The 16,614-nt window shown below is 35.7% G+C and overlaps 1 protein-coding gene across 1 annotated transcript; it reads left to right on the top strand.

Moving 5' to 3' along the window:
• Positions 1-1,313: 1,313 nt before the first annotated feature.
• On the top strand, positions 1,314-9,916 carry LOC137495510 (uncharacterized). Its single transcript, XM_068221352.2, has 4 exons — positions 1,314-2,145; positions 7,867-7,953; positions 8,212-8,322; positions 9,357-9,916. The coding sequence occupies exons 1-4, from the start codon at positions 1,960-1,962 to the stop codon at positions 9,471-9,473; spliced, it is 501 nt and encodes a 166-aa protein (XP_068077453.2). The 5' UTR covers positions 1,314-1,959; the 3' UTR covers positions 9,474-9,916.
• Positions 9,917-16,614: the final 6,698 nt, after the last annotated feature.

Raw genomic sequence — 16,614 nt, 5'->3', positions numbered from 1 at the left:
GGTAAACGCCGTCAGGTGCGGCAGACAAGCGCCAAAAATCACAGGAAGCGGCCGGCCAGAAGCGCTTATTCAATAAAAGTCCCCGTGCACAGAGGCGAGCCACTGCGCTTCTTTTCCTGTTTCACGAAATTGTCAACTGCATTTAAATGACATAAGCATAAAGCTTAATTTTTGCAGTACTTTTGAGCTCAAATTATAATAAAAATATATTAACCTTCAGAATGATGCGGGACACAAAATTCATCCATGTGGGCCCATTGATTACCCCTTATCTAAAAAATTTTTGCGGCCCCCCTAGCGCCATCTGGCGGCCGCCCAGGGGGCCGCGGCCCCCAGTTTGAAAACCCCTGCTCTAGCATATGTTTTATAGGATGCAACCCAGCACTGAGAAAAACTGGTGCTTTAAACTGAAACAATTCAACTTCTACTATTGTATTCTAATAAAGATTCTGAACTAAAATGTGCAAAACAAAGTTTGATGCATATATTTATGCAATAATAATATAATTAATTTATATTATATTTGTACAACCCAATAACCCCATAAAACTAATTCTAAAGCTGTTTTATCTAAATAAAATAAATTAAAGAAATCATTTTTAAGAAATGTAAAGAACTATTTTGCACATCTCTTTAAATATACACCCAAACACTTTGTATTGAAATTTATGTTTTAGTTGTGTTCATATATGAGTACAATATATAACAAAAGTAATACTAAACTGTGTGTGTGTGTGTGTGTGTGTGTGTGTGTGTGTGTGTGTGTGTGTGTGTGTGTGTGTGTGTGTGTGTGTGTGTGTGTGTGTGTGTGTGTGACACTTATGTAAAATATTAACTGTTCCTCAAAGTATTCGTTTAATAAATGGCTGTCTATGATACTGTGATAAATGAGTCGGAAGATAAGATTTAATGATTAAACATGAACAAAGGATCAGGATGCTATTCATCTGATTCTGAAATGAGAAAAGAAACTCTTTTCCTGATGGTTTTAGGATTTAAATGATTAAGTGTCTCCAGATTGTGTGTGAGGTTTCAGCTTAACCGACAGATTAACAAATCTGTTTACACAAGAATATTAAATGTTCAGGTTTATTATTATTATTATTATTATTATTATTATTATTATTATTATTGATGATTGATATGATTTTTTTATTAAATCACTTCATTTTGTTTCACACATTTGTCCATTTCTTCAGGCACCTTATCCACATTATTTCATTTTGACAATGCAATATGACAGGTTTGGGGTCATGTTGCAGATATGTGTATATGTGCTGACCTCTAGCAAATACAATTAAAACTGAAAAAAAGAAAATGATTATTTGGTATCACTTTTTTGATGTTCCCTTTAACACATTTTGTTTAATTTAAGTTGCATTGCATCTACATGCAAACTAATCCTTATTAGATTATAAGTAGACTGTTAGGTTGGGGGTAGTGTAAGTTGACATGTACTTGCAAAGTTTTTAATAGTTAGTCAAATGTTGAAGAAGCAGTATTAGCAGGTATTAAGCAGACAGTCTACTAATACTCAGATGAGAAGAAATTGGCATGTAGTTGCAATGCAACTTTTAGTCAACAAAATGTGCAATAAGGACCATCAAAATGGTCTTACCGATTATTTTATTACATGATCAATGATCAAAAATACATAAATTGTGACATCAACAAAATCAGTTTAAAAAATTACACAAAGTCTGTACAAACCATACAGAGATTAAACTTTAATAAGGGAATTATGAATCAAATTTCTGAATTATAATATAGCACAGATATTTAAAAATTGCTTAAAAATTAATTAATTAATTTTGTTTTCGGCTTAGTCCCTTTATTAGTCTAGGATTGCCACAGTGGAATGAACCACCAACTTATCCAGCATATGTTTTACGCAGCAGATGCCCTTCCAGCCAGAAAATCACTGAAAAACACCCATACACACTCATTCACACATACACTATGGATAATTTAGCCTACACAATTAAGTCCTCCAATTCTGTCTCGCCACCGACTCTGGAGTCTAGGAACCCGGTTGTGAACCCCCAGTCCCTTACGCTCTCTGCTCCTCCCCTTTGTGGTGGTCGGCAACAGGCTATGGCTCTTCTCAGCAGATCGCAGTCACTTCCCCGGACTTTGTCTACAGCGGTAAGTCTCGTGTCTCCAGCCTTGTAAATAGAGCAGCAACTCCTTTTCTAGCCTCCGGCGCTTAGACTGCAGCTCTTCACAGGAAGTCGTGTCCAACTAAGGCTGGTGTTTTTTTCCTTCACTTTCGTCGATTGGTGAAGTTTTGTTCCTCACCATTGGTTTGGGATTTGTGGAGCTGTACATCGATAGACTTGCTCTTCAGTGTTTGGACTTTTATTGGTGAAAATTTTACCACACTGAACTAAACTGAACTTTTTCAATTTTTTTTCAAATTTCACAATTTCAATTCAATTACATATTAATCTATTAGAACTTCTATGTGAAGCTGCTTTGACACAATCTACATTGTAAAAGTGCAATAGACATATAAATATGAATTGAAATTGAATTGCAATAGTGGAATTTGCAATATTGCAATATGTTAACTAGCTTAGTTAGCTATGATCTTTTAAGCTGTAACAATAACAGCATGATTGCTAGTAATATAATGTGGATTAGTCATATGTTCATGACATTTGCATTATGGATAAAATCTCATTTTAATGGCAATACTTTTTATTTAAATACAGGAAACATTGTATAAGTGAGGATTGCCCTGTTCTATGGTAAGGGAAAGAAGAAAAGGACAGAACTGGCTCTTCCTGCAGATGAAAGTGAGGATGAGATGGGTTTTAGTGACATGAGAATGATGCAGATTGGACATTCGATGTTTAGGCAAGTTAGCTCAGAGACAGATAAGACTTCCTCTTTTCAAGGGGAGCTTGCAAGAGACCAATTCGTCTAGGCCCTTACAGCTCCACAACAAGTCTACAGTTAAAGTCAGAATTATTCGCCCCCCTGTTTATCTTTTTCCCCAATTTCTGTTTAATGGAGAGAAGATTTTTTTTCAACACATTTCTAAACATAATAGTTTTAATAACTCATCTCTAATAATTGATTTATTTTATCTTTGCCATGATGACAGTAAATAATATTTGACTAGATATTTTTAAGACACTTCTATAGAGCTTAAAGTGACATTTAAAGGTTTAAATAGGTTAATTAGGTTCACTAGGCAGGTTAGGGTAGTTAGGCAAGTTATTGTATATCGATGGTTTGTTCTGTAGACTGTTCGGGAAAAAAATTAACTTAAAGGGGCTAATAATTTTGTCCATGAAATAGGTTTTAAAAAATTAAAAACTGCTTTCATTCTAGCTGAAATAAAACAAATAAGACGTTCTCCTGAAGAAAAAATATTGTCAGACATACTGTGAAAATTCCTTTGCTCTGTTAAACATCATTTAGGACATAATTAAAAAAGAAAAAAATTCAAAGGGGGGCAACTTCAACTGTATTTATTTATTTATTTATTTAGATGATATATATTTACCCAATTACTTGATGATGATCCAGTAAGGTTAAATGGGTCATAATTTTAATTATGAAAAACTGCATTTCTAGCGTGCTGTGTTTGTTTGTGGGCATGTACTTTCTAACCAGCATGCTGTCTTTGTAAGTGTGGGGGCAGCTTTCATCATTGTTTTTAATAATGTCGGAAGGGAAGAGCCGGTGTGATGTGCGCTCTGCCAGGAGAATTCTATCAATTACCTAGCGAGTTGGAAAGTTCACCTTCCAAGCTTTATGCAGGAATGTCTATCTCTAATGTATTAATGTATTGAAGCAGTGCATGGGGGTCATTGGAATACTGCGTTGACTACAGATGCCTTAATGAAGCGACCAGAAAGGATTCTCTATCCCATTCCTCATGTTGACGAGTCACTTGACCTGGTGGTGGGGTCCTCATGGTTCACTCTGTTGGACCTTTGTTCTGGCTATTGGCAGGTACCTAAAACTGCTTTTTGTACAAGTCGAGGGTTGTGGCAGTTTTGAGTGCTCTGTTTTAGTTTTTGTACGTGCCTGCAACATTTGCAAGGTTATTATCGACAAGGTGTTCCAAGGTCTGTGTCTGGTGTACCTAGTTGACCTGCTGGTTCACAGTAGCTCTTTTCAAACTTTTCAAACTGCTCTTTTCAAGCAGTTCTCTCTCAGGTGGGGGCTGGTGGTAAGACTGAATGCAGGTACTGCATTACCAGACAGGAACTTTTTGCAATGCTTTTTGCTGTGCGTCATTTTAAGTATTACCTGTGCGGGTTACATTTTACAGTGCGCACTGACCATTGTGCTCTCCAGTTGCTTATGTCATTCAAAAAAGCCAGAGGGCCAACTGGCATGCTGTATTGAAGAACTTCAGGCGTACAACATGAAGGTAGTTCACTGTGCAGGGTTGCAAACGTAGATGTTCTGTATCGCCAGGCATGTGCGATAGCTGGGTGTCGCTACTGCGACAAGAAGGAAGCCAGAGGGAGAGAATTCTGTGGATTGTAAGTGTGATGATTTACTGGTGTGTGCGGCAATGGAGCTTGTGGATATGGAGGACTAGAAGCAGCTGCAAGATGAAGATGTAGACCTGCAGCCCGTAATTCAGTGGCTCCAACCACAACAACGACCTCCATGGGAGGAAGTGGCCAGTCTGTCACTGTCCAAAAAAAAACTTTATGGTCCATATTTAAGGGCTTGCTTCTGTGGGATGGTGTGTTGAAGAAAGGATGGAAAGATCCCACCACTAGTGAGGAGAGGTGGCAGGTGGTGGTACCAAAAGTGTTGTGTAAAGTGGTTATTGGGGCATTTCATGGTACAGTGGGGTCTGGATACTTTGGTGTTCCAAAACTCTAAATCGCATGAGGCAATGTTTTTACCGGGAGCGGGTGAGGAGAGATGTAGAGGATTTTTGTTGGTGGTGTGATGCTTGCACTGCCTGTAAGGGTCCCCCTGGTGGGTCCATTGCTCCTCTTCAACAGTTCCCCATAGGAGGACCAATGGAGATTGTGGGGATAGATGTAACGGGCCCATTCCCACACTCAGAAAGTGGTAACAGGTTTGTGTTGATGTCTATGGATTATTTTACGAAATGGCCAAAGGCGTACACACTACCTGACCAAAAAGGTAAGACAGTGGTAGATGCATTAGTGGATGAGATGTTAAGCCGTTTTGGGGTCCCTGAGTCCGTCCACAGTGACCAAGGCCGGGACTTTGAGACACATTTAGTTGCAGTTATGTGTGAAAAACTGGGGATCTACAAGATAAGGACTATCCCTCTACACCCACAATGTAATGACCTTGTCGAAAGATTTAATAGGACACTGGCAGAACAACTAGCCATTGTGACTAAAACTAAACAGTGGGATTGGGACAAGCACTTGCCATTTATTTTAATGGCATGCCAATCAGTTGTGCAAGACTCAACTTCATGCACTGCCGCCCTTTTAATGTTGGGTAGAAAAATCAGAACGTCCCGGGGAATTGGCTAATGAAAGGCTTCCTGATGCACGGTTCTACCGGGCCCTGAGAATGCAAGTAGGCTTCAGGCCTTTTTGGAAATAGCTCATAGTTTTGCAAGTCAACAGTTGCTGAAAGTGGGGGCCCGACAAAAGTGGAATTATGACTTTAAAGCAAAAGGGCGACACTTCACAGAGGGAGAAAGGTTGTGCAGGTGCCCTAAACATGATGCACAGTGGGTGGGGCCTTGCATTGTACTGTGTTCCTGGCCTTCTTCAGTCTGTTACAATATGTTTGCAGGTGTTTTTAGCAAATAACATTACATTTAACGTCAAAGTTAAACTTCTTACCTTTTACGAGGCATAACTTATATACAAGATGACCTAAGTTAGCAAGCTGGAAAAAGATAACGACATTCAGATTTAATAAAAAATTTTGCTTTGTAATGACAGTTGACAAACTTTGAAACATGCCATGGAGAATGTGTGATGCACATTTTGTGTACTTAATGTCGATTTTACGGGTAATTTTGGAAAAAATATATGAATTTCAGTTGAACTCTTACCTTGCACTGATCCCCTCAGACTCTCCTCACACCAACGGTCTTTCGGGGCGAACAGACACTATGTACAGTTGCCTTGAACCGGGCCGAAGCAGGCTTGTCCCCCCTCCCGTCTCCCCTGACGGCCTGCACTCACTTTGCATTCGAGCCTGGGCACGCTTAAGTCATCAATGATGCGCTGTTCAGTTTAAAAAATGCTCTTGCTCAGCACAGTGGAGATTTCTTTAGTCATTTTGTTTTAGTCGTTTAATATGCGGTGACACGCAGTCAAATATTTCGCCAAACAGATCAGCCACTTTTGACGTTCATAAACAATCATAAAGTTCTCATGCTGCAGGAATTAGGCGGTTTGCTGAAGGTGCAGCTGTCGTGCAGTGAGGGGTTTACATCTTTAATAATCTACGACAGTTTGTGTTTATTGAACAGTAAAAATGATTAATAAATACATATGAAACAGTCCCTTAAAAGTCACGTCTCGTCTTTAGTTTCGGGCTCAAGCACACTTTGCACTCACACTAAAAGCGTACAGCGCCAAAGCCCAAGTGAACCGTGCTCTGGCACACTTCTTTCAACTAGGCCAGGGCCGACCAACTGAACCATGCCTGAGCCCTATTCAGAGCGCTTACGCTTCTCAAACGATCCGGGAAACAGGGCACGGTTGAGACAGTATAGTGAGAGTACACCCTCAAACACCAGCTGCCAGCTGCACGGTCTCGTTTGAAGTTGCTTGCCTGCAAACCGATGCAAACACACAGACTGATTTTGGGAGACAAGCTTTTATGAAAATCTATATTTTAAATTATATACACTGCAAAAAGAAAACGTTAAAACACATTAAAAAGTAAGTAATTAGTTGTCAAAACTAGCCTAAAACAAGCCCAAGTCATGAAATAATACTGCTCCATTCAACTAAATATTAATATACTATTTGAGATATTGTATACACACACAGTCTCTCAGGGCTCTGACCTGCACTTCTAGGGTTGTACTTCTAGGGTTGTACTGTAAAAAATCAGTAATGCTAAATTCATATAAAGGCGGTCTAAATTTAATTGATTTGATTTATAAACAATTTTAAAGTAAGTTGGATAAGACAATATTGCATAAATACTTCATCTATCTGGAATGTCCCATTTTAGTTTTCATCAAACGAACTTTCACCAACAAGTGCTTACTACATGGAGGCTTATTTAAAAACATAACTTCCCCCTTATAGTTTTCTTATTTGAAATAATATCAATATCTTGTATAAAAATAAATCACAATTGGTTTATCAATGTGCTGATATTAGTGAATCAGTTATTTAATAATGAAAGGGCATTATTTACATACAGACTTTATTGCAAAATACTTATTACAATACAGGAATTTATGGTGCTTACTGATGCAGGGAATGGATAGTATCACAATTAATGAGACACAAAGTTAGTGTTCCTGATGTCAAGTATGTCCCTAAGTAACCAAAATAGTATAAAACGATATGTGTCAAAAGCAAACAGTTAAACATTAAACTGCTGGTTACTTTAAAACTAACCTTCGTCTGGGAGATCACAAGGACATAATGATATTTTATCTGTTATCTGGTTGCAGGTGTCAGATTTATAGAATGATGAGGGAGCAACCATTTTTATTTAATTAAAAGCTTAGTGAGAAGTGAAGTGTCAAAAAATCAGCGACGCAATTTAAATTCCACTGAATTTCTCACTGTAACATATTTTGGCCCCTTTGGTGTGATCATGGTATTCCAGTGACACTCCCAGTCACGTGATATTGGCAACATAAATAGTGGATCAGAATCAATCTGAGAGTCAGACTGTGTGATAACACATTTATATTTCATGCAGACTTTAATCAGCACCACTGCAGTGATGTCAAGCGAGTGGACCAAGGTGATGCCTGTCTCTTCAGAGGTCAAAGACATGTGCAATAAGGTAAGGTGCAATAAGACAAAATCACTCTTGTTGTGAATGTCATATTTTTTAAATACATTGGCTTTGGTGCTTTGAACGAAGTGGGGAAATAATTGTTGGTAATTTTCAAGAGATCACTCTGTTTTGCTTTTCAGTTACAGTGAAATTCCTTTTATTTTAATACATTTTAATTTAAGTAGTAGTTGTTTATTTTTTGTTTAGTAGTAGAAGTAACTCCAGAGTTCAGAGGCTAATTAATTTAATCCTCCCTTTATTCAGGTGAAGCAACAAATAGAGCTGGGAGCTGGAGTCTCTTTTACAACCTACCATCCTCAGAATTATATTACCAAAACGGATCAAAACCCTGCAACAAACACATTTGTGGTGAAGGTGTGCGCGTGTGTGTGTGTGTGTGTGTGTGTGTGTGTGTGTGTGTGTGTGTGTGTGTGTGTGTGTATTTATGGAGTTTGTACTTACATATTGTTCTAAGCCAGTGTTTCTCAACTGGAGGGAACATTTTCAGTGGGTCGCGGAGTGTGTGGTCAAAAAAACAACAAATGTTTAATTTTTAACTTATTTGGCTTATATAAGACTTTTATTTTAAAATGCATGAGCGACAACTGTACCGTTTGACATGTGACATTTCATTTAATTATAGCAACAAATATGTCGAAGCGCAAGTACGATCCTGAATATGTAAAGTATGGATTTACATATATTGACGACAAAAAAGGCTTAAAACCTAAGTGTCATATGTAGTAATGTGCTCTCACAAAAGCACTTTTAGAAACCAAACATTTGTCGTTTTTACTTTGTAATATTTTTATAATTTGATACATTTTGTTAAAAGACAATAATAAAATAGTGTTTATTTCTAAGTCTTGGTGAATTTCTTATGATGTATCTGTCACTACTTGGGTATGTTAACAAATAAATGCAAATGAATTATAATTCCTTAAATTATATTATAGTTCCTAAAAAATTTGGGTCGCATGTTGATGACCATTTAAAAATGTGGGTCCCAAGCCCAAACCAGTTGAAACCCTTTTTATGCTTTCAACATCATCCAACTCTAACCCCTTTGCTGATTTGATTTGTGTGGGTTTTGTCTGCTGGTTTATTGCATCAAATCTATCATGATATCATCTGGGTACTTCACGGCTACTATTTCACCAATACTAAGATTTCAAATTTAATGTATGCTTGGCTCACTTAATGTTTTCCACATGCTACATGTTCGGGAAATATGTGATTTCATATGCAGTCAGATTCATGAATAAAATAGTAAAATGCTTATATTGTCATTGATCCTACTTGATTTACTTATATTCTAATCACCAGAAATATTTCTCAGGAAAAGTTTTCAAAAGTGAACTTGTTTAGTGTTTGTCAGTGTTAAATGTGTGTATTTCTCTTCCTGTCAGGTGGACACTGGAAATTACCAGTGTGTTCATGCAAAGATACTTGAAACCGGGCAAGGATTTACTGTGCCAGAAGTCAAATACCCCCTACCCATCAGTGAGCCTCTGGTACCCTTTTGAACACTTCTGAACCACATACAATCATACTCTGTCTTATAACAGAAATGAAAATCAGAAAGGCTGTTAAAATCTTTTTCATTCCTTAATATCAAAGTCAATATTGACAAATGTAATGATTCGTAAGGAGTTTTATCATGCATATATTCATTTATAATCGATTAAATCGTTTTATAGTATAATTGTTTATAATAATCATTGATCATAAATGCTTTATATAACCGTTCATTGATCTGTCATTTTAAACAAATATTTCATTGTTATACTGTATGATTGTGTTCTTTCAATGGATATTGCTTTGCCTTTGCAAGACTTGTTGTGTGGGACAGTACTTTTTTGTCTATTCTATTCTACTGGGTTTGGTCTAATACCAATTGTTGGATTCATGATGATCATGCAAAATCAGCATTAAAAACTAAATGAATAAACTCTTCTCAATTACCATCTCTTTGTTTCATGCTTTTTACTTTTCCCTGGCATCCTGTGTTTTTTGGCTGATAGATGTGTTATAAACGCACAACCAATCAGATAGCTGCTTACTGAAAAAAATATACTTGAATACAATTTATATGTACTTAAGCTACATTTATTTTTGACAACCTAGATATTAGTATAAGTCTGATAAATTGCAGTAAATGTACTTAATACACTTTAGTAGTTGGAAAATAGTGCTGACGGGCTATATAAAGTTGTCAACTTAGTGAAACTATTCCAAGTACAACTAAAGTATCTACCCTAATTTTGGAAATATAAAGAACAGGGCCTAAAATAAAAACTCTAGATTGCTGAAATATACAAACAAAAGTTGAGATAAAACATAGAAAATTGCGTATACACATTTACACGCATTATTAGCTTCATACATGAGAATCTGTGTACATGGAAAAGTCTTTTTTTGCATGCTTACTTTTAAGCAGTCAATGCAAATCACCTCATGAACTTCCATGAATATTAAAATTAATCAACACAATAGTTCTGTATGCCCAATCATTAAAATGAAACAGAGCACAGCAAAGAAAACGTATCTGAAATCAAGGTTCTTGTGTGATGTTGTGGAGTAAAAAGAAAGCTTTTTTTATATATATATATTTTGTTTCTTAACAAATATAATCGCTACCTTTACATTTGTAGCTGCAGCTGTGATGTTAAATGAAGTGAAACGAAAATGAAATGAAGTGAAATGAAATTACCTTAAATTAAAGAATAGCACAATATTAAGAAGAGCTCCAATATCCAGATGGGGCAAACAAGATTTTGTGTCTATAACTTTAATCCTACAACATCAGCTTCAATTATTAAAAAATCCAATATGTCTATTTGACTAGTTGACATTTTATTATTTAATCTATTTCATATTTTAATTTTATTTCCTTTTATACCTATTTTATTTTTATGCTAATGATACAAAGCTATTAAATTGCATGGGCCTACTTTTTTAAAATTGCAGACTACATATTGGAGCAGAAAACAATAGCCTGTTTAATTTTACTAAAGCGTTTTTATGCTGTTGTTTTGGTTATTTGTCTGTGTTACTTTTACACATGTTCAAAGAAACCCAGAACATGATTAATGTGAGGAAACTATCTTTAATTAAAGAAAAATAATTTCGTTTTTTATAGGCTATGGCCAAACTGCCAAGCTTATTATAAATACTACTATGCAGATTTCAAGAAGACACAAAATCTCAACAAACACAAACATAAAGTATCACAATTTTAATGTATATAATACTATTGAATGTAGAGCTTTTTTACATTTAAAACAGTCGTGTTTTTGTACATTTAATATAATAGCACAAAATATGCAAGAATAAGCAGCTGCCTTGCTAACAAACAACTTTAAATGTGTTGACATGTTAATTTAGTTTTATTTTAAAGATTCTGCTGATAGTATTGAGTTTGTACTTAGTGGTTCAACGTTATTGATTCAGTTGTTATGTCTACATTTATGGTGAAGTTTACTGCACAATGGTTTAATAAACCTACAGACACCACGTGCATGTTTAAGCGTCACATTTAACATATTGTTTTAAATGAACGTACGGTAGTTTCTGTAGTTTACAAACATATTTTTTTGTAAAATTTTAGGTTTAATAAAAAATAAATAAATACTTGGTCAGTTGCTTTATTGTCAGTATTGTTATTGACATTTTAGTATTAATAATGTATATGAAATAATATATAGAGAAATAAGTTTGTAAAATAACAGAAAATGTACTTGTAGTTTGTTACATGGTTTTTGTATGTAATATACAACACCAACAAAGACAATATAGCACTGCAAAATATTAAAAATGTCACTTTTTTTTCTTTTTAAGGTTAATTGTTATTAGAAGAAAGATCAAGCTTCCATAATGCAACTTAAAGGAATAAATGGAGTAAACCAGTGGTTTACTTTTTTTCATCAAGTACCACCTCAAAAAACTTGTCTCTCCAAGTACCAATATAATGATGAGGCAGATACAGGGCCGGATTAACCAATGGGCCTTATGGGCGCAGGCCCAGGGGCCCGTGCGCACTTGGGGCCCCTGCGAGGGGGCAAAAAAAGCCAATTTCGGAGTGTCTTTTTAGGCTAACTGCAAATAGCGCACCTAGTTGGAATAAGCTATTATGGTTTAGCCCATCGATGCCTGATTCAAAGAGACAAAATCAACAAGAGCAAATCAACATTACAGTGTGAGTGGCGTACCTCATAAAGTGCACAGCATCATCTTTTGACTCGATTGATCATCAACTCGGTTCGAATCCACCATCTGCTGAACTCGTGCTACTTTTTCTCTCCCCATATCAGATTGTAAATACATTTATTTTTAATAGGAAGGAAACATTTTGTAAAAAATAATGTAAATGTAATATAAAGTCACAAGTGCCTCATGTGGGTAGGCTATTTAATAATGTTTAGCCTATTTTATATGTGTAACAGCATCTAAACAGTGATTAAATTCTATAAACAGTTATTTTCCACCTGCTGTTAAATGTTAGCGACATCTTAATAGAATTGATTTATATCTACAATGTTATTTACAATCTTCCGAACTCTGTTCGTCATCATCATTTGCCGCAACTAGCTCTACTTCACCCATATTCTCCGACCTCATGGCTCCGTGTGAAGAACATTTAACAGGAGAGAAACGCGAGAGAAAGAGGAGAGGAGGCATTTTTATTGAGACATGTTCCATACACACCTTTTTTTAAACAGACCCATGATGAGGAGAATACGTTATGGTCACTGTAAGAATTGAAATATTGCAAATATTCTGATGTCTTTGACAATTCAAAACATGAGCTGAAAACAGAGACTGGTAACTTCACAACTCAGCAAGGGGAATGCGGGAAAAACCAGTTCCTGCTGCATTTGCATCTGAGTCTGCTTCATCCCCCCAACTCACTCATATGGTCATTTCAATGTTTGAATGTTCTAGAATTAACCAAACTGACTTTAACTATCATGTTTGATATCATTTGAAATGTCTCAGTGTGATTGGTACAATGGTCTCATTCTCTCAGAAATAGACATAATCAGAACAATAAATATATAACTTCAGGCATCTTTTGAACCACTGTGAGGGGTGTGACACTAAGTGTGAATGCCTTTTGTTATACATTCACACCCCCTTCCTTGAGGGAATTCTTGGATTATTTAAGGTAAGGGCTAAGAAAAGCTCAAGGCGATTCTGCCTAACCAGATCAGCCCATAACATGGGGTCTGCCCCATGTTATGTATATTTCAAAGTCAGGAATGCATCTTTTTCATCTTGGATTTATCTTTGATAATTTGATGTTTTGTATTGATCATTTATGAATTGACTGATTGAATTGGCATAATACATTTACCTGACTAATAAATTGTAATGTTTGACCATATTTTGCTCACTCTGTAATTATTAATTCAAGTAGATTACGCTGTATCCTTGTTTCCGCACGTCTTGCGTCAGGTCAGTAGACGGACTAAAATCCAATTGAGATGGAGCATTGGCACACTAATTGTGTTTTAGCGATCCGGCTGACTCTTGATATTGATTCATGTGTACTTAGGTGGAAAGGGCGATAACTTCCGTCTAGGTCAACAAGGTGTTGCACGACTAACCTAGATTGGGTACCCGACCTTTGTTTGAAGGTAATATTATTCTAAATTAAGTTCATATGGGAAACCATGGGCTTGGTGAAAACCAAAGTTACTATAGAGTCCAGTAGTCGGGTACATTTATATTAATGCCCTAACCTCTAATTAGAAATGATGATTGTCTTAACTCAAAGGTGTACATCTAAGCGGGACTAACTAAAGTATTTTAGAACGAGCGCGCTGGTAGCGGCCATCTAAAGTATTAGTCAATTTACCTCTGTTTAATATTCAAGACTGACCGGAGTGTGACCGTGAGGGACGCCTTCGGCCGAGGCGATTTCTCTGAGCGACATGAGCACCCGAATGAACGGATGTAATAGTTACTAGTGAAGACAAACGGTTCAAACATTTATCTAAATTACATATTGATATAATCTTCTTAATGTTTTATAATTGGAGTCAGATAAAACGAGGATAAATATATTAATATTCTAAACCACCTCATACTAAAATTGGAGTCAGATATGAGTTAAGTTTAATATAAATCAACATTGTGCACTGGAAAGACCGAACATGCAGTGAACCTTCATCCACCAGTGGACACCGGCATTGGGCCAACTGGGTGGACCTTACATTAGATGAGTAAGCTAGCATTAACCAGGCGGAGGAGGCTAACTGCAGTGCAGTGCAGCGCAGCGCGAACTGGAGTGAGGAAAAAGGAGAGAGAGAGAGAGAGAAAGACCCTGAAGAAGAGAGAGAGACCAGAGAGGAGAAGTGGTATAGTGTGTGTGATTTCGGATACTTTTAGGTTTATAATCAAGTTGATCTATGCTGTTTGCCTCTTCATCATGAGAAGAGAATAGAAAATACAGGGAGAGAAGGAGAGAGACTTTACATCATTAACAAGTGTGTGTATTATCATAGACTCAGATTAATAGAACTGGATAGTAGAGCCATTGTGTGTTATATGCCATACCAATAATATGCTCTATACATTTGTAAAAGTTATACATTAAAAATACCCTTAAAAAATAAATGAAAAAATAAATATATATTAATACTATATTATATATAGTACTGTTTAAGTGAACTTGAACAAGTATACTAAAAAGCGTTAATTTCCACTAGTTTCATTAGTATTTTTTTTTTTTCAATGCTTTGAAAAATAAGTTAAATCTTTGTAGGCTATAAATGTATATGTACTATATATCATTTATTTAAATATGTGGGCAACAAATTATAGATTCATTTTATTTAAAAACTATTATATTATTCTTATTTTTGATTCAACTGCACTGTAAAAAATTGCTGTTAAAAAACGGTCAGATTCTACGGTAAAATAATGTTTTTTCACTAAAACAGTAATATTCTGTTAAAACAGTGCATTCTGGGTAACAGTTTTGTTTTCGAGAAAGTAACCAACTGCAGAAAACTGTGAGCTAACAGAGTTTAGATTCGATTTTTTGAAGTCTGTGTTTGAAATCACGCTTTGTGTCCTTGTTCACTATTTCATACACTAGTTCACTAATATAGTTCACCTGACAGTTTTAATGAACACTAATAGTGAATTCAGACACTGATGAACACCTGCTGTTAATAATCACAATTACTGAAGAAAATAAACAAGAAATACAAACAGTGACTTGAGTTACAACATTAAATAAAATCAAATCAAATAAAACAGCTTCAGTCTCAGCAGAGGATCATTAAACAACTCCACAAACAACAGCAGACACACACTTATTACTGACTGATTTGACTTCCATGCTATTCTCATTGAGATCCAACAGAAATTAAGGTGTTTTTTGTGTCACCGTAATGGAGTAAGGGGCTGGTTTAGTTGGGCTCTTCACCCTTGACCTTATTAATTCAGACTCTCCAATTACTGTAATAAAGAATTAACAAAATGCTTGTATTATAGCAATCAAGTTGGAAAGTCAATAAATAGAGAAATCGAATTGTTTGAAATTAGTTCTGATAAATGTTTTGTTATAAATCTGGATGAAGGGCCTCATGCAATAGATTTTATGCTTAGCTGCAGGTATTAATTTAATTAATGAGAAGTGGAAACAGAAAAGATACCTCCATAATTACTTAACAGTTAAGAAATAACATACAAAAACAGTTCAGTTATGACAAGTACACACCTTGTATCTCAACAATGGTAACATCTCAAATGTTTCATGCTGCAATGCTTGCTGGGAGTGGCACGGTACACATATCCCAGCATGCATTGTGGTATAAATAAATGTTGTATAATGGTCTAACAGTTTTCTTTATTTGTGTTTGATTCTGCTGTTGTTTATGTTTAGACTTTCAGTTGCCTGTTTGTGAGTTAAACTGTTAATTTTGTTAGTTGTCACCATTATTGAGGTTCATATGCTGATGATTGATGTCTCTTTGAGTGCGATTCACACCATAGAACAGTGTTATTGTCCAAGATAATCTTAAAAACTTCCAGAAATCATTGCCATATATAGACATATAATGTAAAACAATAGATTTAATATTGAATAGGAGCAGTAAATTTTATTATACTAAATGAGAACAGACTCTGCCATTTAATAGCAACATGAACATCACCAGATCTTATTTAGGTTTTTGGCTGGCTTGCCACAACAAAGGAGCTTTTTAAACAAAGTTCTTAACAATTGCAGCAGCCAAGATATATAAATGTTAAAAATGACAGGGCTAAGAGCCCAACTAAAGCAAACTCTGTTCTCCATGATGGTGACGTAAAACTTTAACTTTTTCTTAAGAAGAACTTTAGTAGATGTTATACAAAAATACATGTATTAAGTAATAAGTGTAGCTGGTGATGATGTTTGTAGAGTTGTTTAATCATCCGCTGATCATTTAAATGATTTAATCATTTGTTGTTCTTCAGGTTATTTCATTATAAAGCTGTGACTAAAGTTTTGTATGTTCTGTTCTTGTTTTTTCCCTTCAGTATTTCTTCATTTGTTCATTGTTAATCCTCAATTATCATTTAATTAGTCAGTTAATTAATGAATTAACTTCAGCTTTGCTCCATGTTTCTTGAACACTCAGTAGTGTGGACACTTCAATTAAAACTGAAGTA

This window comes from Danio rerio, chromosome 5 (assembly GCF_049306965.1).
Source record: "Danio rerio strain Tuebingen ecotype United States chromosome 5, GRCz12tu, whole genome shotgun sequence".
Taxonomy (NCBI): domain Eukaryota; kingdom Metazoa; phylum Chordata; class Actinopteri; order Cypriniformes; family Danionidae; genus Danio; species Danio rerio.
Note: the sequence above shows the minus strand (reverse complement) of the source record. Positions and strands in the feature narration are given on the sequence as shown.

Bases quoted from the DNA above. Each gene is read 5' to 3' on its own strand.
- LOC137495510 (XM_068221352.2), top strand. From the start codon at position 1,960: ATGGATAATTTAGCCTACACAATTAAGTCCTCCAATTCTGTCTCGCCA. The intron at 2,146-7,866 runs GTAAGTCTCGTG...TATTTCATGCAG, and splicing joins CCCGGACTTTGTCTACAGCG to ACTTTAATCAGCACCACTGC. The intron at 7,954-8,211 runs GTAAGGTGCAAT...CCCTTTATTCAG, and splicing joins TCAAAGACATGTGCAATAAG to GTGAAGCAACAAATAGAGCT.